The 22,566-nt window shown below is 36.1% G+C and overlaps 1 protein-coding gene across 4 annotated transcripts in view; it reads right to left on the bottom strand.

Moving 5' to 3' along the window:
• LOC137656057 (organic cation/carnitine transporter 2-like) overlaps nt 1-22,566 on the bottom strand; it is a 360,410-nt gene that overhangs the window by 85,983 nt on the left and 251,861 nt on the right. For all 4 annotated transcript variants that reach the window (XM_068390251.1, XM_068390235.1, XM_068390241.1 and 1 more), the window contains one exon: nt 15,927-16,111. In XM_068390251.1, coding sequence (XP_068246352.1) covers nt 15,927-16,111 — 185 coding nt within the window. The remainder of the gene's footprint in view (nt 1-15,926; nt 16,112-22,566) is intronic.

The following is a 22,566-nucleotide window of genomic DNA, read 5'->3' as shown; positions in this document are numbered from 1 at the left end:
TACTCCCAAGCCGAGAACTTCTCCCGTGTCATACCATACGCTGGAACGTGACGCTAACTTAGAAGGAGGAAAAGCAAAGGCAGACTTTCCTAAGCTTCTTCTGGTTACCAACCAGTTTCCCAGTAAGCGCATGGCTCTCTTGGATGAGCGAGAGAGAACTAATTTCGTAAACGAAGGTGTTGCAGCAGTCAAACCTATCGTAAACTCAGAAGGGGGCAAACGAGGAGCAGCAGAAACAAACTGAGTTGGAAAAACTTCTTTAAATATAACCATGATTTTTCTAAAATCAAGAGATCGTTGGCCAATTTTAGGTCCTTCTTCCTCTGAGAGGATCCCTAAAGGAGCATTAGTAGCGAGAGGATCATCGATTACCTCTTCAGAGAAAACTTCGTCCGACAAAATTAAATTCTTACGAGAAGGAGAAATCTCTGAGTGTAGCGAAGGTAAGGCTTGACATCCTACATCCATTGTTACTTGAGAAGTAGTTAAGGCAGGAGGGTGGACGACACGTCGTGACTGCTGTGACTGCCGATCGACTACACGCCGTGACTGCAGTGACTGACGCTCGACGTCACGTCATTACTGTGGTGACTGCCGCTCAACGTCACGTAGAGACTACTGTGACTGTCGTTCAACGTCACGTCGTGACTGCGGTGACTGTCGTTCGACATCACATAGAGACTGCGGAGGCTGACGTTCAAAGGCATAGCGAGACTGCCATGACTGCAGTGCGAGATCGCGGTTAGATTGAACAGACTGACGTTCAACTTCATGCTCATAATCTCATTTAGCCGTAAAGCTTACACTGGGGTTAACATCGGATTGATGAATCACTTCACGTTTAGAAGGTTGAAGACCTGACACTCGTTTAGTAGGACCGTGGCGCACAGCAAGCAAAGGTTCCTGACGAACAGGAGCAGGACCGTAAGCCTGCATAAGGGAGGACAATTTAGACTGCATGTCCTACAAAACACTAAGCTTAGGATCTACCTCAAGCGGAACAGACCTAGATTTCGGTAACGTCTGTTCAAAAACGTCATCACTAACAACGAGAGACGCAGAATTAAGGTCACGTCTGAAACAACCAGAAAGCACAACGGGATCGTGACTCTTAGAAGGTGCCTCCGGGGCCACAAAAGAAGACGTTAAGTATGGTCGCTTAATCGGAGAACCTTCATCTGAAGAAGAAATACGTTCTGGGCTGCTCCAATGACTACAGCCAGGACGGATACTCTGTTCCGAAGGAACTAACTTTCTTTTCAACGGTCTCGAAACCTGACGCCAGGATTTTTTCTTAAACAAAAGTGTCATCAGAAGAAGAGGAAAACTTAGTCTTGCCTCTCTTATGGTAAGGACGTGCTTGAGGAGCAACATCTGTAACCTCTGAGGGAACGTCTGTTCGTTGTTTAACGCCTATTGCTACCTTTGGTCTTGTGACATTCCTTCTCCCAGGGGCTGGGGAGCTTGAAAGCGGTCTAGGACTGGGTGAGCGACAGGCACGAACAGACGAACCCTCCGCACTAACACTGAACAAATTCCTACCACTTTTCACTTTATCACTTTCACTTTTTAAAATTTTGACATCAGACATAAGCTGATTTCTGTCTGAGGCCAGCGATTCAACCTTTTCACCCAAGGCATGAATTGCTTTCAACATATCCTTAAGAGAAGGTTCATTAGTGCAAGTAGGGGTTCTGAAACTACCACTACAGGGGGAGGAAAAGGTTCAGAGGCATGGGAAGAGGACAATTCAAGCGACCAAGAAGAACTACGTCTACGCCTATCTCTCTCGAGTTTTCGAGTATATTTCTCATATTCCAAAAACTCAAACTCCGACAAAACCACACACTACTCACATCGATCCCCTAATTGGCAAGTTTTGCCTCTACAATTGACACAAATAGAGTGGGGATCGATGGAAGCCTTTGGAAGGTGCTTGTTACAGTCTTTTGAACATTTACAATAAACTGGGGAGGGGTCAGTAGGAGAAGGGTCAGCCATTATGGAAAATTCAAAAACGAGATCCAAAAACAAGCAAAGTTCATCAACAGAAAATCAAAAAATGGATTCAAGATAATTCGAAGAAATTCCAGCACAATGATAGGCAAAAAACCATTACAAGTACTTCACCAATTGCGGAAAACTTTTAAGTTAAGCGCGAGCAAGGAACCAATGTTGACATTCCAATCAGCAGAGAAGAACTGAATGGTATCGGAATATATTTGGTATCCTGCTGACAGTTGGCGCTAGTGTACACCCTGCTAACCAGCATAGTGATCGCCCGCAAGTTTTGAATCTGCTGACCGTCGGAGACGTTAGCTTCATATATATCCACCGGCTAAGTTGAATATTTAAAAATACTCTGTATTTTGTGGATCAAGGATCAATATTGCAAGGGAACAGCTATTGACTCTTTCATCATACGGGAAAAAGCAGTCTCTGCTCCGTCATTTCATGCAAGACGAACTTAGGTATCACCCATGGAGACGCAACATCTGCTCCAAACACGACTTTCCAAGCACGCAAAGGCTGGCTTCAGAAATTTAAACAGCATTTTTTATCAGAAACATGTAAATTATTAAGGACCCATGCTATGCAAACCATGAGGCAGTGAAAGTTTTCTAGCTGGAGCTCTCAATATCACCATCATCATCATCGTCTCCTCCTACGCTTATTGACGCAAAGGGCCTCGGTTAGATTTCGTCAGTTGTCTTCAATACTTCGCCATACATTATCTCCTACTTTGCACTTCATAGTTCTCAGCTATGTAGGCCTGGGTCTTCCTACTCTTCTAGTGAATTGTGAAGCCCAGCTGAACGTTTGGTGAACCAATCTCTCTTAGGGAGTGCGAAGAGCATACCCAAACCATCTCCATCTACCCCTCATCATCATCTCATTCACATAAGGCACTCGAGTAATTTCTCTCATAGTTTCATTTCTAATCTGTACAGCCATTTAAGGGGGATGGCTGGTGTATAACTTTTTTTTTTCTTTTTTTTTAAGGACAGGACTTTGACGTTCATACCACTTAATAAGGTGACTAAGGACATCTCCAAACTGCAAAGGATTTTTGCCTCTGAACTTAGGTTTTGCGACGCGAAGGCGACTTATCCTGAAAATGAGTTTTTAACATTCTATCTCCTCCCTTGATATTCAATATTAACCCTGGATAGGTACGCTCCTCGGACACCCCTTTAAGGGTATACTCGGTCGCGCGCGACCCCGACGCAAAAAAAAATTCTTGAAAAATCTGTTTTTGCAGTAACCTCCTTTTATTTTTTGCCAAAAAAAGTTCAATGAATGCTTAAAACTACTGTAAAGATAAATACTACTCATCTGCTGAAAAACTATTTATTATAAATATTTTAAAAAATTAAGTAGAAAAATAAAAAGACCTTACATAAAAATTCATAAAAAAAATTTATACATATATACACAAATCCTTTTAGGAATTGATTCTTGAATGTTTAGGACACATCTTGATGTATTTTGGATGAAGTCGGACCCATGGAGGTGAAGATCTGAAATGAGAAAAAAAGGGTAACTTTTTTTGGCCAAAAAAATTTGTCCAAATTTCATGAATTTTTTTGGGTACCCAAATGAAATAGGAAGTGGCTATTTTTTTTAGGGAATAAACATATGTTACCCTAAAATAGAAATATGTAAAAAATTCTTCATTATTTTGTAAATTACATTTATATCAGGGGCCATATCTAAAGGTCATTTTTTGAGTACTTAGAAATTTCGTAAAAAAATACATATATTTAATATATATGATATTTATGCAGGTAAAAATATACCAACATATCACAAATTCTATAGGGAACAAGAATATATATAGATAGGGCAACTTACGCTTCGGATATGTCCACAAAATGGCCGCCAACCACACTGACTCAGACTCCCTAATCTGTCACCTGAAATGCAGGAAGGGTATGTCAATTTCAAGGTGTTATTTACTAATCTAATTATTCTTGGATATGCATAAAAATTGTATGGTGGATTGCTGGATGATTGTCAATTATTTTACAACTATAAAATTAGAATTCTGACCCAAAAAAATTTTTTTGAAGGGAAATAAAATAAAAAAAAAAAAAATGTAAAACAACATAATATTTTAGCTAAAAAAATCTGATGATATTCAATCAAAAAAGAAGTAAACAAAATTTTCCGACAAATAAACATCTAAATGAATCATTACTGTGATAGTTCCTTAGTACGTAGTAATTTTTTAAGAAATGAGAAAAACGAAAAAGTGGCAATCACAGGAACATCGAACACATACCTATATATACGCCATATCTGGCTAAAAATAAAGATAGGCATGGGTAACCGGATCATCTAGAAACACTTTACAACACTATTAAAATATAAGTTTTGAGACACTATTTGCCAATTCCTTACGGTAATATGACTAAGCAAAAAAATGCAAAACAAATAAAAAGGGGCACTCGCGGAAAAATGGTCAACATTCTAATATACGGAATTTCAGAAAAAAAAAAAAACTTCAGCCACGTGCTAGGCAAACCATCAAGGCACATTTTCAGACAAATAAACATCTAAATGAATCATTACTCTGTGATAGTTCCTTAGTACGTAGTAATTTTGAAAGAAATGGGAAAAAACAAAAAAATGGCAATCACAGGAAAATTGAACACATACCTATATATACGCCATATCTGGCTAAAAAAAAAGATAGGCATGGGTAGCCAGATCATCTAGAAACACTTTCCAACACTATAAAAATATAAGTTTTGCGACACTACTTGCCAATTCCTTACGGTAACATGACTAAGCAAAAAAATGCAAAACAAATAAAAAGGGCACTCGCGGAAAAATGGCCAACATTCTAATATACGGCATTTCAGAAAAAAAAAAAAAATTTCAGCCACGTGCTAGGCAAACCATCAAGGAACATTTTCCGACAAATAAACATCTAAATGAATCATTACTCTGTGATAGTTCCTTAGTACGTAGTAATTTTGAAAGAAATGGGAAAAAACGAAAAAATGGCAATCACAGGAAAATCGAACAAATACCTATATATACGCCATATCTGGCTAAAAAAAAAAAGAAAGGCATGGGTAGCCAAATCATCTAGAAACACTTTCCAACACTATAAAAATATAAGTTTTGCGACACTACTTGCCAATTCCTTACGGTAACATGACTACGCAAACAAATGCAAAACAAATAAAAAGGGCACTCGCGGAAAAATGGCCAACATTCTAATATACGGCATTTCAGAAAAAAAAATTTCAGCCACGTGCTAGGCAAACCATCAAGGAAAATTTTCCGACAAATTAACATGTAAATTAATCATTACTCTGTGATAGTTCCTTAGTACGTAGTAATTTTGAAAGAAATGGGAAAAAACGAAAAAATGGCAATCACAGGAAAATCGAACACATACCTATATATACGCCATATCTGGCTAAAAAATAAAGATAGGCATGGGTAACCAGATCATCTAGAAACACTTTCCAACCCTATAAAAATATAAGTTTTGCGACACTACTTGCCAATTCCTTACGGTAACATGACTAAGCAAAAAAATCCAAAACAAATAAAAAGGGGCACTTGCGGAAAAATGGCCAACATTCTAATATACGGCATCTCAGATAAAAAAAAAGACATGCACGTGTTAGCCCAACCATCAAGGCACACTTTCTAACACATAAACATGAAAAAAAAATCAATAATATACGGCAATTCCTTACTACGTAGTAAATTTTTACAAATATTGAAAAAAAAAACAGAAATTGGCAACCGCAGTTAAATACCCCATATACCAATAACTACGTCGTATCTGACAAAAACAAAGTCACGCATGGGTAGCCAGATCATCTAGACACACTTTCCAACACTAAAAAAGCAAAAGTTTTACGACACTATTTGGCAATATCTTACGGAAAAATGACTTGGCAAAAAAATAAAAAAAAAAATGAAAACGGGGCACTCGCGGTAAAATGGTCCTCGTGGTGATGAACGACATTTTAACTAAAAAAAAAAATCATGCACATGGTAGCCAAACAATCCACCAAGACTTTCCACAACTGATAACCTATACAAGTTGCACCATTCTACGACAATTTCATAATACGTAATAACTTTGATAATTATGCAAATTACCTTAGAAGGGTAAACTCGGTCGCGCTCGACCCCGACGCGTCTCAGAAATCGGGGAAGGAGTACAGCTACAGCAATGCACATCTGGACACTACTAGAGCGTGTAGGCGAGACACCTACTGCAGGTCGATCACCCACAAATTCAGTCACCGGGGTGAGTCACGTGAGAAAAACCTCTTTTTTTTTTTTACGCTCGGGGTCGCGGACGACCCACCATACCGTTCCAGGGTTAAGACCTGAGATTACTACCCTATATAAACCTGATGTAGACCTAAAATCAAATATAGAGTTTTTTCTAGAAGTCATTTTTTTGCTAGATATGAATTTTTTCATTATGGTAAGAAAAATATGAAACGAAAATTGGAAAGAAGGGCTCTGTTTTGATTTTTTACGATGTCTTTCTAAATTAAATACCAAATTTCAATGCTATATCTTTAAATCTAAGGAAGAAGATGGAATTTGAAGGTCAATAAGAATAGTTTTGAGATACAGGCATTCTAAGTTTTTCTTTGTATTTTTACATAGACAATATTAATAAATCACGGTTATTATGAATTTTATGTTCCTTTTGGATATTAATAAACCAAAAAATGTTATTCATCATAATATAATCATAAATGAAGATCCCTTTGCTCAATACCTTGCTTCTTGGGGCACTGTGTCAGGGGAGACGGTCGCTCTTTCAGCCAAAACACTATCTCTTCTTCACTAACTCCGCTAATATTGCCAATATTAACAACTTCTGAACTCTTATTAGAGCAAATTTCTTCTCCCTTGTGTTAGCAACATGTTGAAATTGTTTTATCCTCTTTGACATGATGAAATTCTTGCCAAAACCAAGAAAAACAGACGTAAAAGCGATCCAATGTCAGAGGTCAAACTCATGCGTGTACTCTCTCTGAGGATTTTGCTAGCATTGAAGGGTGTAATCATAACTTCCTGTCTAGTGACTCAAGAAATCTATCAAGATGCCATTACTCACAATTTATTCTATATTAAAATGTAATAATGATCAAAATTTACGATAATAGAAGAAATACTGCATTTGCTTGTAGGGATCAATGTTTTTGGCTTATTGAGTTATTTTCATTAATTACCCTGCAACTATGAGTGTAAGAGGAATTTTAACAAAATATTTCATATATGCATTCTCCATTGCCATACGAAACTTAGTGAATTTTTTCAGGATTTTGTTTTTCGTCCTAACCCCATTATATTGCCTTACCGGTCGGGCCCCTTAACTCCCAATATCCTTCTGAGGGCTTTATTCTTAAATCTACTAAACCTATCAAGAGATTGTTTCATTGTCATACCATGACTTATGTCCACAGAGTAACACCGATCTCACTAATGTGCTATATAGTCTGATTTTTATATGTAATTTCAGGTGATTTGACTTACAAATTTTACTTAAATTCGGTTGAGTCCCTTGTCAGGCAGGGAGGAACGTAGAGAGGAGAGGTCCCCTTTTTTGTTTCATTTGTTTGATGTCGGCTAGCCCCAAATTAGGGGAAGTGCCTTGGTATATGTATGTATGTTGAGATACTACCGCTAGAGAGTTATGGGGTCTTTTGACTGGCCAGACAGTACTACATTGGACCCTCCTCTCTGGTTACGGTTCATTTTCCCTTTGCCTACATACACACTGAATAGTCTGGCATATTCTTTACATATTCTCCTCTATCCTCATACACCTGACAACACAGATTACCAAACAATTCTTCATCACCCAAGGGGTTACTGCACTGTAATTGTTCAGTGCCACTTTCCTCTTGGTAAGGGTAGAAGAGACTCTTTAGCTATGGTAAGCAGCTCTTCTAGGAGAAGGACACTCCAAAATTAAACCACTGTTCTCTAGTCTTGGGTAGTGCCATAGCCTCTGTACCATGGCCTTTCACTGTCTTGGGTTAGAGTTCTCTTGCTTGAGGGTACACTCGAGCACACTCTCCTATCTTATTTCTCTTCCTCTTGTTTTGTTAAAGTTTTTATAGTTTATATAGGAGATATTTATTGTTGTTACTCTTCTTAGAATATTTTATTTTCCTTTTTTCCTTTCCGCACTGAGCTATTTTCCCTGTTGGAGCCCCTGGGCTTATAGCATACTGCTTTTCCAACTAGGGTTGTAGCTTAGTAAGTAATAATAATAATAATAATAATAATAATGTACTTAACCTAGCCATTGTCTGATTTGCTTTATTCAATCTTTCACTAAATTCTAATTCTAAAGACCCTGGATTGGAGATCATAGTTCCTCAATACTTGAATGATTCTACCTCATTAATCCTTTCTCCTTCCAATGAAATTTCATCTTCCATTGCAAACTCCGTTCTCATCATTTCTGTCTTCTATCTATCTTCAGTCCAACCTGGTGTGATATTTCATGCATTCTGGTGAGCAAGCATTGCAAATCCTGTGGTGTTCTGCTAACAAGGACAGCATCATCAGCATACTCTAAGTCTGCTAAATTCCTATCCCCAATCCAGTCCAATATCATCAAGGAGAAGGAATAAAAACCAGAACAAGATTGGAAAATGGATAAAACTGGTCAAGTTTATGAAAATTAATGTGAAATTCCCATTTTGCTTTCTAGATTGAAAGTGTTCAACTGTGCACACACTTAACATAACAGTAAATGTAAATAGCGTACATAAAAAAAAAATTTCCATTCATAATTTCAATGATACAGGACAGTACATTAATTTGAATTAACACCCATTAGTGGAAAAATGGATACTCCCTTTCTGTAGAGAGTTATTATATAGTGTTAATATATATATATTTTCTTAATGCTTGAATGATTTTTTTCAGAAGATACCTCAGAAGCCATTTATTGCCCAGGAGGAACCCCATGTTTCCGGTTTCAAGACATCAAAGGACAGGTAGGCTAATGACGTAAAGTTTTCTTTCATATGCACGTAACCTTTTCAAGTTTCTTGTCGTATGTTGAATAAATACATGTATTTGCCATAATTGCACCATACGAAATAATACATATTTAAGCCCCATTCTAATGATTGTGCCATTTTCATCTTCTCTTAGCTAATTAAGCTGTACTGAGGTGATCGTAATGTAAATATATAAAAAACAGTATCAGTGTGTTGTTAAATAGGAACAACAGTGTTTCGTTCTTATGTATATATAGGGTGGTGTGGCAATAACTTTTGTGTTATGAGTCATCTTGCCTTGTACTGAGCCTGTGATAATAATGTACAGTTACCTTCAAAATATAATATGCAATACAATACTGTACCATGATAGAACCCACAAGAAAACTATGTAGTGTTGTACAGTGTAGGCAGTAGTCTGTTTCCCGGGAGGGGGGGGGGGGGTGTTTATGAGTTCAGAGTTGACACCCCCGAAGAATACCATGCCTATATGGATTTTCGCTCTTTGCGTGTTTCTCTGTTACCCAACACTCCTGCGAAGGAAGGATGACTATATGTATATGTGTAATTATTGACCGTTTTAAAGGTTGTATGCTTAGTTAGGTTGAGCTTTTGTTATTTTTTTTTTATTAGTGATTTAACTGTTGGTCGTAGTTGATTTGGTGGCTTCTGGGTTTTTCTACCTGATGGAAGGTAAGTTCTGTGTGAGGCCCACAATATTCTAGATAAACATCAGATATTGTATAGAAGATAGTCTAGTCTGTCTCTGCCATGTTGGATCAACTCAGAAGTTAGTGCTGGAAGGACACACAACTCATGTAGAAAACAATGAAGAAGTAATACGATCGCCTGAGCCATCACATACGGACTAAGATATTATATCAGAGTTTGATAAGTATATCAATCTATTACAGTGATTGTTTTTATTAAATGACTATTTTTGTAACTCTGTTGAGATTAAATATAGTTTCATTTATATAAACTGTTGAGTTTGTATTCTGTCATTTTCCCATAGAAGAATTTACGGGCCAATCCGACATCCGTTCGATTTTACATTGTTATATTATAACTACATATTAAGCAGTGAACTTTCTTTTAGTGATCGTTTGTGAAGTTATTCAACATTGAATTTAGCAATTTATATTCATCATCACCTCCTCCTATGCCTATTGATGCAAAGGGCCTCGGTTAGATTTCGCCAGTCGTCTCTATCTTGAGCTTTTAATTCAATACTTTTCCATTCATCATCATCTACTTCGCACTTCATATTCCTAAGCCATGTACGCCTGGGTCTTCCAACTCTTCTAGTCCCTTGTGGAGCTCACCTGAATGTTTGTTCCAACTCTTCTAGTCCCTTGTGGAGCTCACCTGAATGTTTGGTGAACTAATCTCTCTTGGGGAGTGCGAAGAGCATGCCCAAACCATATCCATCTACCTCTAATCATGATCTCAGCCACATATGGTACTCGAGTAATCTCTCTTATAGTTTCATTTCTATTCCTGTCCTGCCATTTAACTCCCAATACCCTTCTGAGGGCTTTGTTCTCAAATCTACTATATCTATTGGAGATTGTTTCATTGTCATACCATGACTTATGTCCATAGAGTAACACCGATCTCACTAAACTGATATATAGTCTGATTTTTTTTTACTTAACCTAGCCATTGTCTGATTTGCTTTTTTCAATCTTCCCCTAAACTCCAATTCTAAAGACCCTGTATTGAAGATCGTTGTTCTTAAATACTTAAATGATTCTTCATTTATCCTTTCTCCTTCCAATGATATTTCATCATCCATTGCATACTCCATTCTCATCATCTCTGTCTTACTTCTATTAATCTAAAGCCCAACCTCGTGATATTTCGTGTATTCTGGTAAACAAGCTTTGCAAATCCTGTGGTGTTCTGCTAACAAAACAGCATCATCAGCATTACAATTATAGATAGCAGGTTGGCCAGGGCACCAGCCACCTGATGCGATACTACCGCTAGAGAATTATGGGGTCCTTTGAATGGCCAGACAGTACTACAATGGAACCTTCTCTCTAGTAACGGTTCATTTTCCCTTTCCCTACACACACACCGAATAGTCTGGCCTATTCTTTACATATTCTCTGTCCTCAAACACCTGACAACACTGAGATTACTAAACAATTCTTCTTCACTCAAGGGGTTACTTCACTGTTTGTTCAGTAGCCACTTTCCTCTTGGTAAGGGTAGAATAGACTCTTTAGCTGTGGTAAGCAGCTCTTGTAGGAGAAGGATACTCCAAAATCAAACCACTGTGCTCTAGTCTTGGGTAGTGCCATAGCCTCAGTACTATGGTCTTCCACTGTCTTGGGTTAGAGTTCTCTTGCTTGAGGGTACACTCGGGCGCACTATTCTATCTTACAGAATTTCTCTTCCTCTTGTTTTGTTAGTTTTTATAGTCTATATAGGAGATATTTATTTCAATATTACTGTTCTTAAAAGATTTTAGTTTTCCTTGTTTCCTTTCGTTACTGGGCTCTTTTCCCGTTTGGAGCCTCTAGCCTTACAGCATCTTGGTTTTCCAACTAGGGTTATAGCTTAGCAATTAAAAAAAATAATAATAGCACAAATTAGTCCAGAGGTAACAGATACAAAATGGATCTGCAAAGATAAAACACAACTCAATGTGGGGTTTTCTTTACATGCAAAATTGAAAATACTTGGAATAGACTTCCAACGGATGTAGTAAACAGTAACACAGTAAACGAGTTTAAGAATGAGTTAGACAAGATCGTAAGAACTCTCTAATTGCTTTAACCCTGGAACGGTACGGTGGGTCGTTCGCGACCCCGAGCGTCAAAAAAAAAAACAGGTTTTTCTCACGTGACTCACCCCCGTGACTGAATTTGTGGGTGATCGACCTGCAGTAGGTGTCTCGCCTACACGCTCTAGTAGTGTCCAGATGTGCATTGCTGTAGCTGTACTCCTTCCCCGATTTCTGAGACGCGTCGGGGTCGAGCGCGACCGAGTTTACCCTTCTAAGGTAATTTGCATAATTATCAAAGTTATTACGTATTATGAAATTGTCGTAGAATGGTGCAACTTCTATAGGTTATCAGTTGTGGAAAGTCTTGGTGGATTGTTTGGCTACCATGTGCATGATTTTTTTTTTAGTTAAAATGTCGTTCATCACCACGAGGACCATTTTACCGCGAGTGCCCCTTTTTCATTTTTTTTTATTTTTTTGCCAAGTCATTTTTCCGTAAGATATTGCCAAATAGTGTCGAAAAACTTTTGCTTTTTTAGTGTTGGAAAGTGTGTCTAGATGATCTGGCTACCCATGCGTGACTTTGTTTTTGTCAGATACGACGTAGTTATTGGTATATTGGGTATTTAACTGCGGTTGCCAATTTCTGTTTTTTTTTTAATATTTGTAAAAATTTACTACGTAGTAAGGAATTGCCGTATATTATTGATTTTTTTTTCATGTTTATGTGTTAGAAAGTGTGCCTTGATGGTTGGGCTAACACGTGCATGTCTTTTTTTTTATCTGAGATGCCGTATATTAGAATGTTGGGCATTTTACCGCGAGTGCCCCTTTTTCATTTTTTTTCATTTTTTGCCAAGTCATTTTTTCGTAAGATATTGCCAAATAGTGTCGTAAAACTTTTGCTTTTTTAGTGTTGGAAAGTGTGTCTAGATGATCTGGCTACCCATGCGTGACTTTGTTTTTGTCAGATACGACGTAGTTATTGGTATATTGGGTATTTAACTGCGGTTGCCAATTTCTGTTTTTTTTTCAATATTTGTAAAAATTTACTACGTAGTAAGGAATTGCCATATATTATTGATTTTTTTTTCATGTTTATGTGTTAGAAAGTGTGCCTTGATGGTTGGGCTAACACGTGCATGTCTTTTTTTTTATCTGAGATGCCGTATATTAGAATGTTGGCCATTTTTCCGCGAGTGCCCCTTTTTATTTGTTTTGCATTTTTTTGCTTAGTCATGTTACCGTAAGGAATTGGCAAGTAGTGTCGCAAAACTTATATTTTTATAGTGTTGGAAAGTGTTTCTAGATGATCTGGCTACCCATGCCTATCTTTTTTTTAGCCAGATATAGCGTATACATAGGTATGTGTTCGTTTTCCTGTGATTGCCATATTTTCGTTTTTTTTTCCCATTTCTTTCAAAATTACTACGTACTAAGGAACTATCACAGAGTAATGATTCATTTAGATGTTTATTTGTCGGAAAATGTGCCTTGATGGTTCGCCTAGCACGAGGCTGAAATTTTTTTTTTCTGAAATGCGTATAATAAAATGTTAGCCATTTTTCCGCGAGTGCCCCTTTTTATTTGTTTTTCATTTTTTTACTTAGTCATGTTACCGTAAGGAATTGGCAAGAAGTGTCGCAAAACTTATATTTTTATAGTGTTGGAAAGTGTTTCTAGATGATCTGGCTACCCATGCCTATCTTTTTTTTTTTGCCAGATATGGCGTATATATAGGTATGTGTTCGATTTTCCTGTGATTGCCATTTTTTTGTTTTTTCCCATTTCTTTCAAAATTACTACGTACTAAGGAACTATCACAGAGTAATGAATGATTCATTTATATGTTCATTTGTCGGAAAATGTACCTTGATGGTTTGCCTAGCACGTGGCTGAATTTTTTTTTTCTGAAATGCCATATATTAGAATGGCCATTTTTCCCCGAGTGCCCCTTTTAATTTGTTTTGCATTTTTTTGCTTAGTCATGTTACCGTAAGGAATTGGCAAGTAGTGTCGCAAAACTTATAATTTTATAGTGTTGGAAAGTGGTTCTAGATGATCTTGCTACCCATGCCTATCTTTTTTTTTTAGCCAGATATGGCGTATATATAGGTATGTGTTCGATGTTCCTGTGATTGCCATTTTTTCGTTTTTTTCCCATTTCTTTCAAAATTACTAAGTACTAAGGAACTAACACAGAGTAATGATTCATTTAGATGATTATTTGTCGGAAAATGTACCTTGATGGTTTGCCTAATACGTGGCTGAAATTTTTTTTTTCTGAAATGCCGTATATTAGAATGTTGGCCATTTTTCCGCGAGTGCCCTTTTTTATTTGTTTTGCATTTTTTTGCTTAGTCATGTTACCGTAAGGAATTGGCAAGTACTGTCGCAAAACTTGTATTTTTATAGTGTTGGAAAGTGTTTCTAGATGGTCTGGCTACCCATGCCTATCTTTATTTTTAGCCAGATATGGTGTATATATAGGTATGTGTTCGATTTTCCTGTGATTACCACTTTTTCGTTTTTTCCCATTTCTTTCAAAATTACTCATACTAAGGAACTATCATAGAGTAATGATTCATTTAGATGTTTATTTGTCGGAAAATTTTGTTTACTTCTTTTTTGATTGAATATCATCAAATTTTTTTAGCTAAAATATAGTTTTACATTTTTTTTTTTTCGATTTTATTTCCCTTCAAAAAAATTTTTTTTAGGTCAGAATTTTAATTTTATAGTCGTAAAATAATCGACAATTATCCAGCAACCCACCATACAATTTTTATGCATATCCAAGAATAATTAGATTAGGAAATAACACCTTGAAATTGACATACCCTTCCTACATTTCAAGTGGCAGATTAGGGAGTCTGAGTCAGTGTGGTTGGGGGCCATTTTGTGGACATATCCGAAGCGTAAGTTGCCCTATCTATATATATTCTTGTTCCCTATAGAATTTGTGATATTTTGGTATATTTTTACCTGCATAAATATCATATTATATATTAAATATATGTATTTTTTTACGAGATTTCTAAGTACTCAAAAAATTACCTTTAGATATGGCCCCTGATATAAATGTAATTTACAAAATAATGAAGATTTTTTTACATATTTCTATTTTAGGATAACATATGTTTATTCCCTAAAAAAATTAGCCACTTCCTATTTCATTTGGGTACCCAAAAAAATTCATGAAATTTGGACAAATTTTTTTGGCCAAAAAAAGTTACCCTTTTTTTCTCATTTCAGATCTTCACCTCCATGGGTCTGACTTCATCCAAAATACATCAAGATGTGTCCTAAACATTCAAGAATCAATTCCTAAAAGGATTTGTGTATATATGTATAAACTTTTTTTTTATGAATTTTTATGTAAGGTCTTTTTTCTTTTCTACTTAATTTTTAAAAATATTTATAATAAATAGTTTTTCTTCAGATGAGTAGTATTTATCTTTACAGTTGTTTTAAGCATTCTTTGAAGTTTTTTTGGGCAAAAGAAAAAAGGAGGTTACTGCAAAAACTGATTTTTCAGGAATTTTTTTTGGCGTCGGGGTCGCTTGCGTCCGAGTATACCCTTAAAGGGGTGTCCGAGGAGCGTACCTATCCAGGGTTAACTAAATTACTCTATCAAAGAGCAAATGGAGTCTCCGCGGATGGACTAATAAGTCTTTGAGACATCCAAAATCCTTGTGACTCCTTGTAAAAAAAAAAACACGAGAGAGAGAGAGAGAGAGAGAGAGAGAGAGAGAGAGAGAGAGAGAGAGAGAGAGAGAGAGAGAGAGAGAGAGAGAGAGAACTAGCATTTAAATATATTTATACATTAGAAATTTCATTGAATCTGTTTTGTAATCATTTGAAATTTTCATCTTAAATTTCCTATGGAACTGGATGACAGAATAAATATACTACCCAACTAGTAGTACAAAAGCATGTATTAGGAACCATAATGACAAAAACATATCTTTTAAAAATCATGCACAAGAAAAATATATAAACTGAGAAAACAATCGGATAACCTGTAAATAATTAGCACACCAACAATAATGAAAAAAATACATGATATACCAATAGGTAAAGTAACGATCACTTTAAAAAAATGTAAACTTTCACTTACTTTTATTACAACAAGAAAATCAAAGAGCAATAGTGTAAATAGGAATACGCCTTACCAAAAGATCGTTGATGTAAGGTGACACTGCACCCCCTGCAGCAGAAAAAATGGCGCCCAGACTGATGAAGAAGGACCTGTGTGAGGTGTGGTACAATTCCCCTGTATATAGGTAAGCCAACTGGAATGCCATAGTGATAGCCATTTTACCACAGAGAGAAGATGCCACCTTTACAGTTTCTGGAGCTGGAAATGCATACACATGAGATTACAAAATTGGAATTAATAATAGTCATATGCATGTATGCGTCAGGATATAATGGTCACAAATGTCACACATCATTTTGCCCACCTACAATACACTCATATTCTATGATTGCTAAATTGTAGTATTGTGTTTTGCACTGTTTCAGGAAGAATTATTTTGTTGAGGTTTATATTTCTAGGATTCGACTCAATATTATCAGAATAATCTTTATTCTTAATTACTTATCACATTTTCATTTTATTTCCAGAGGATCAGATAAGTCTGGCATGGCACAATGAGTATTTCTGTACACATTACCATAGTGCATCTGTATCAAATGGAAATAAATTGCTGCTCACTCCAAGTTTAGAAGATATTTCCCAATTTTCATAAGAGAAAATATAAACAAAGGGAATTTTTTATTGGGAAATTACCTTTGCTCCCAACCTCCTGTTTTCCAAATAACTTAAAACAAGCATCATGAGAGGGCTTTAAAAAGCACTGCAAACTTTGAAGAAATTCATAACAAAAGAGACAATTATATTACTGGAAGCATTTTTCTTCATAATTCAAACTGTGGTTGAATCATATAGTATCGATTCAACATATGCTGTCATCCTAAACCAGTGAACCATAAGGGAACTCCCCCAACAAGTATAACCTTCATTTCAATTCTAATTCATGGAACTCGTGGAAATATTTTTCAACTATGGTGTTTGTAGGCCCATTTATTTCCTTTTTACAAGGGTGTATTACCCAGCTAAGGTGTAAAGAAATATCAAAAATGCCATACTAGATCTCACAAACCTTTAGAAAAGGAAATATGATAATTAGGAACTAGAGACTATTCCAATACCAATGAGTTTAATTCTCATGAGTTACCTCAACATTATTTCCCACACATAACAGGAGCAGTACAAAACCCAAGACAGCAATTGCAACAATTAGCATATGTTAGCAACAGAATGAGCACTTCCTGACTTTACATTGTTTTACTTTAATGTCTATGTTTTGATAATTATGGTAAACTGATTTAACCAAAATGATCATGTAGGTCTTCTAAGGTTCTTACTGTATCCTAGGAGCTATGTTATCCAGAAAAAGCGACAAGTTCTTCAAAGAAATGACCATAACTGGCATTTTTTGTCCTTTTGTTTATAGTAATCAGGTAAAAAAAACTAAAAATTTGGTTAGGGATACAGCTTCACTGGACCAAGTATACAGGTAAGTATTGCTAGTGTGATAAAAGGTCAGGTTTCTAGCATTACACACACACACACACACACACACACACACACTCTCTCTCTCTCTCTCTCTCTCTCTCTCTCTCTCTCTCTCTCTCAGGTGCCTTACTACGGAACAGACTTGATAGGACCGGCCAGAAAGCCAATATAAGGGGGTATAAGAAGAAAAACACAAAATCCTGAAAAAATTCACAGAGCTTCGTATGGCAATGGAGAATGCATATACAAAATATTTTGTAAAAATTCCTATTACTTTCACAGTTACAGGGCAATTAAAAAAAAGTAACTCAATAAATCATAAACATTGTTCCCTACAAAAAATGCAGTATTTCTTCTGTTATCGTAAATTTTGATAATTATTACATTTTAATGTAAAAAAAATTGTGAACAATGGCATGCGTATAACTTCCACGAGCCACAGATGACCGTAAATTATACCCTTCGCCTTTCAGTTCTACCACAAACCTGAGAGAAAGTACATGCATGAGTTTGACGACTTTCACTTATTTTACGTTTGTTTTTCTCGTTTTCAACAATAATTTTATCATTTCAAAGAGGAAAAGACAATTTCAACATCTTGCAAACATAAGGAAGAAGAAAGTTTGCTCTATTGAGAGAGAGAGAGAGAGAGAGAGAGAGAGAGAGAGAGAGAGAGAGAGAGAGAGAGAGAGAGAGAGAATGGAGAAGCGATGCCTTGCCTAACACAAGCAAAAGAAGAAAGATATTGAGCAAAAGGATCTTCGTGTGTGAGTAAATGATAATAAATACCTTTGTTTTAGTCTATCAATATCCAAAGAGGAACATAAAATTCGCAATTATCAGGATTTACTGATATTATCTTTGTAAAAATACAAAGAAAAACTTTGAACGCCCTCTGACAATCAGTAATTTTTACGTTTGTTTTTCTCGTTTTCGACAAGAATTTTATCATTTCAAAGAGGAAACAACAATTTCAACATCTTGCTAACATATGGAAGAAGAAAATTCTCTCTATTAAGAGTTCAGAAGAGAGAGAGAGAGAGAGAGAGAGAGAGAGAGAGAGAGAGAGAGAGAGAGAGAGAGAGAGAGAGAGAGGGGGGGGGCGCCTTGCCTCACAGGAGCCAAAAGAAGCAAGATATTGAGCAAAAGGATCTTCATTTATGATTAAATTATGGTAAATAACTTTGTTCTTCTTATTAATACCCAAAATAGAACATAAAATTTATAATGATCATGATTTATTAATATTGTCTTTGTAAAAATTTTAAAAAATCTTTGAATGCCCGTATCTCAAAACTATACTTATTGACCTTCAAATTCAATACTCCCCCTCAGTTTTAAAGATATAGCATTGAAATTTGGTATATAACATAGAAATACATTATAAAACAATGAAATGAAGCCCTTTCTTCCAAGTTTTGTTTCATATCTTTTTTCTTAATTTTTTTCCTGATTTTTAGGATTTATTTTTTTCCCATAATGAAAAAATTCATATCTGGCAAAAAAATTACTTTTAGAAAAAAAAAAAATCTTCATATTATTGGACGTCTATATCAGGTCTATATTGGGTAGTGCTCCCAGATTTTAGGAATAATTATCAAGGGATGGGATAGAATTTGAAAAACACTAATTTTCAGGATAAATCGCCCAGGCGTCGGAAAACCGAAGATCAGAGGCAAAAATTCTACACAGTTTGGAGATGACCTAAGTTACCTTATTAAGTGGTAGGAATGTTAAGGTCCTGTCATTCAAAATCTGCATTAGCCGGCCGGCACCCTTAACAGAAGTCTTTGTTTCTTTAGAACATGACAGATAAATACTACACACAATATAAACTTTTACTCTGCTTAAATTTATGTTCGATAGAAAGCAGGGATTAAGACGTCATTCGATTTCGTCAGCTGAACTGTAGCTTAATAGCAGACAACATAACGTAAATGAACTGAAAGATGTCTAAAATAATCATGGTTTTCGATGTTATCTGAACTTCATTTAATAATTTTTGTACTTTTCTATCATCAATTCAGGATGTATTTCAACAATAATTACCGAGTGTTTTTATTTTGGTCTTGCTGTCAGCTGTTTTCAAGGATTTGATGGCATCTCGATTATGCTCACATATAGTTAACAGAGTATTGTTCATATGATTTTGCTCCCTATCACATGTTCCGTGAAGAAAACAAGAACACTATTCAACGAACAGTTTCTTATCAAAATGAGTATCGAACAACAACAACTACAACAGACGAATCAGCTGTTGACGCTGACGATCAACTGCCATCTACGTATACGATGTAAACAGATATACTAAATATAAATATTGGTAAATGTAACAATTAAGTTTATTTTATAGTAATGCAATATAATTTTTATAACTTAATTTGTTAACCCTACAAAATCTTTCTATTTTTTATTGTCTTAGAGCAAACCACATTCACAAATAAAGAGTTGCTATGTACTGTAAACATGCTAAATTGTAAACAACTACATTTACAAGTACGGATGTACATCTATTCGTAAAATTATACTACTTTTTTGGTAATACATTAAAAACTAAAATTTACTTGGATGTAAGCTTAAATAGATTCTTATTAAAATATCTCTCTCTCTCTCTCTCTCTCTCTCTCTCTCTCTCTCTCTCTCTCTCTCTCTCTCTCTCTCTCTCTCTCTCATGCTGGAAATTAAACTTGTATACATCAGGCATTTCGTGCCAACAGAATATATCTCAATAAATTTGAACTAGTGTAACTTCGAAATCAGGTTAACATAACTCATGTTCACGGGGAGCTAACTACATGATTGTATTGGTATACTTATTATTCTAAGGTAGAGATGCTTACGTCCTCCTACAATTGGGTATAAGACCATAAGTACGAGGGCTGGCCTGTCAGTCCCTCATTCGTAAAAGTTTTCTCCTTCCATATTCATCTAGTTCATGGAAATTATATTATGCCAACCACCAAACAACAAGAGAAGTAAAAAACCACCTAATTTATGTGGAGTAACATTCCAGCATATAAGAGATAAGCAAAGGTTTATAAACACTTACTTTATCAGGAGGAGAGATATAAAGATTTAGGGTATCATCTTGGTCTAAAGACTACAAAAATCTAGGTGCCTAAAATAGTAGCTAGAATTGTGGAGGTGTGATTGTTATGCTGTAGAAGGTTAAAAGTAAATTAAGAATTCGAGGCTCTAGAACCTGAGAGATACCAAAAATCTAGGTGCCTAAAATAGTAGCTAGAATTGTCGAGGTGTGATTGTTATGCTGTAGAAGGTTAAAAGTAAATTAAGAATTCGAGGCTCTAGAACCTGAGAGATACCATGTACCACCAGAATCATGACTGAATGGTACATTAAAGCCACTGCAGTAGTTACCACTTGATGATTCAGGCTTGGGTTGAAACCAGGTAAGGTAAGCCTGAAATATTACTCTGAATTGAGAACTAAATGCATTTCTGAGCTACCCCAAAAAGGAGTTAATGGCATTATATTCTTAATATGACTAAAAATAAACTAGTTAGGCTGTAGTAAAGACAAAGCCTGGAGGGGCAGTTCTGTAACCATTGACTATATAAATAACAAGCCTAGCCCTGTCTGCTCAAGAAAAACTTCTAACATACTAGAATTAATGGCAAAGGAGGGTATATCTTAGATTATTCCCCACAAACAGCTATAAGTAAATTAGCTTGTAAACCCTGTATTTGAGGGGTTTTGTTTATTATCCATAATGCTGGGCTCAAAAGAGGGCATTATATTGAAATCTATTACAAGGTTAGGTAATGGATTAGTTTTATACAAGTAAATGAGTTGAGTCTTGAGGAATTGAAGACTTAAGAGACGTAACAAAACTACAACTAGCAGCCATTCTTAGTAATAGTGAGATCCATTTAATGACTCTTATCCACAACAAAAGGGGAAATTGAGAGGCATATACTGTATATCTTAGAACCAGCTGTCTCGGAATACTTTGAAGAAAAAGCCGCATTAGAACTTACCTTAAAAACAAGTTCAAAAGGTAGTTTTATTTATAAGGTTTACTAAACAATTAACTCTCACAATGTATTCCTCTCTGGTACTCAGACAGTGAGGACTGTATAAGCAAAAGAAAATTTCTCAAGGACCCAAAAAGAATTGGTTTAGAGGCACAGACCTGTGACAGCCAGGCCCCCTTGGAGTTTTCAGCTCCCGACTCCATTGTGTCCAGTCACTGATTGATGTCGATGGTTCTCATTTTATCATCATCGTCTGTCGTCCTGAACCCATAATGAATCCTTTCAAAAACCACCTCTCTTGTGGGCTGTCCAAGTACAAGAGCCCATGTCATACTAAAGATGCAAGGCAATCTTAATCAATCAATATTAGCTCTCACAATCATTGTTTACAACTCTCAAAATTTCTGCTGTGCATATGCTGCAGTTCAGGGCACCAACAGGGTGTTAGCAAGGTATCATTTGTGAATTAAATTCTTTTTATTATTTATGAATACACTTCGTCACCGAATATAAATAATCCACTATAATATTCAAGTCTCATTTACAGCTAGACTCGTAAGGGTAATAATAGTACGAGTGTCAGTATTTACCCAACTTAGGTAAACCTGTGATGAGCTAGTGGCCAAGCTTGCAAGCAAACGAAAATGTGCTGTCACCAAGAACAGATGCAATTAACCAGCTTTAGATGATAAATCACCAAAAATGAAAAATTAAGAGCATATATGATATGAAACGACTCTAAAAATTGAAAACAATGTTGCTTAAGAGCACTTAACTTATCAAGAGGAGGGATATAAGGATACAGACTACCTACACAGTCTTCTGCCTGGCAATTTAGATGTCTGAAAGAGTGAAAAGGGATGTGGAACTGCAAAGGTTTTTCAGCAGAAGGATCTAAAGTAATTAAAGAATTTGAGACTATGAGAGGACCCTTTATTAAATGAACATTATGTGATTATGACAAATAGATCCGACTATGAAAGACAGCTTAGAGTAAGCAACTAAGCAAGCAATTCAGGCTTACCGAGTGGCCTTCTGAGAGTGACAAAGGATACTGAACTGCAAGGGTTTAAGCAGGTTCTAAAGTAATTAAAGAATCCATGACTACAAGAACTTACTGAAAAAACACACTATGTGATTATGATCAATAGACCCAACTATGGAAGACAGGTTAGAGTAAGCACCTGGGCAGGCAATTCAGACTTACCACCCACAAGAGATGGCTTTGTGGCCTTC

This window comes from Palaemon carinicauda, chromosome 1 (genome assembly GCF_036898095.1).
Source record: "Palaemon carinicauda isolate YSFRI2023 chromosome 1, ASM3689809v2, whole genome shotgun sequence".
NCBI classification, from domain to species: Eukaryota; Metazoa; Arthropoda; class Malacostraca; order Decapoda; family Palaemonidae; genus Palaemon; species Palaemon carinicauda.
Note: the sequence above shows the minus strand (reverse complement) of the source record. Positions and strands in the feature narration are given on the sequence as shown.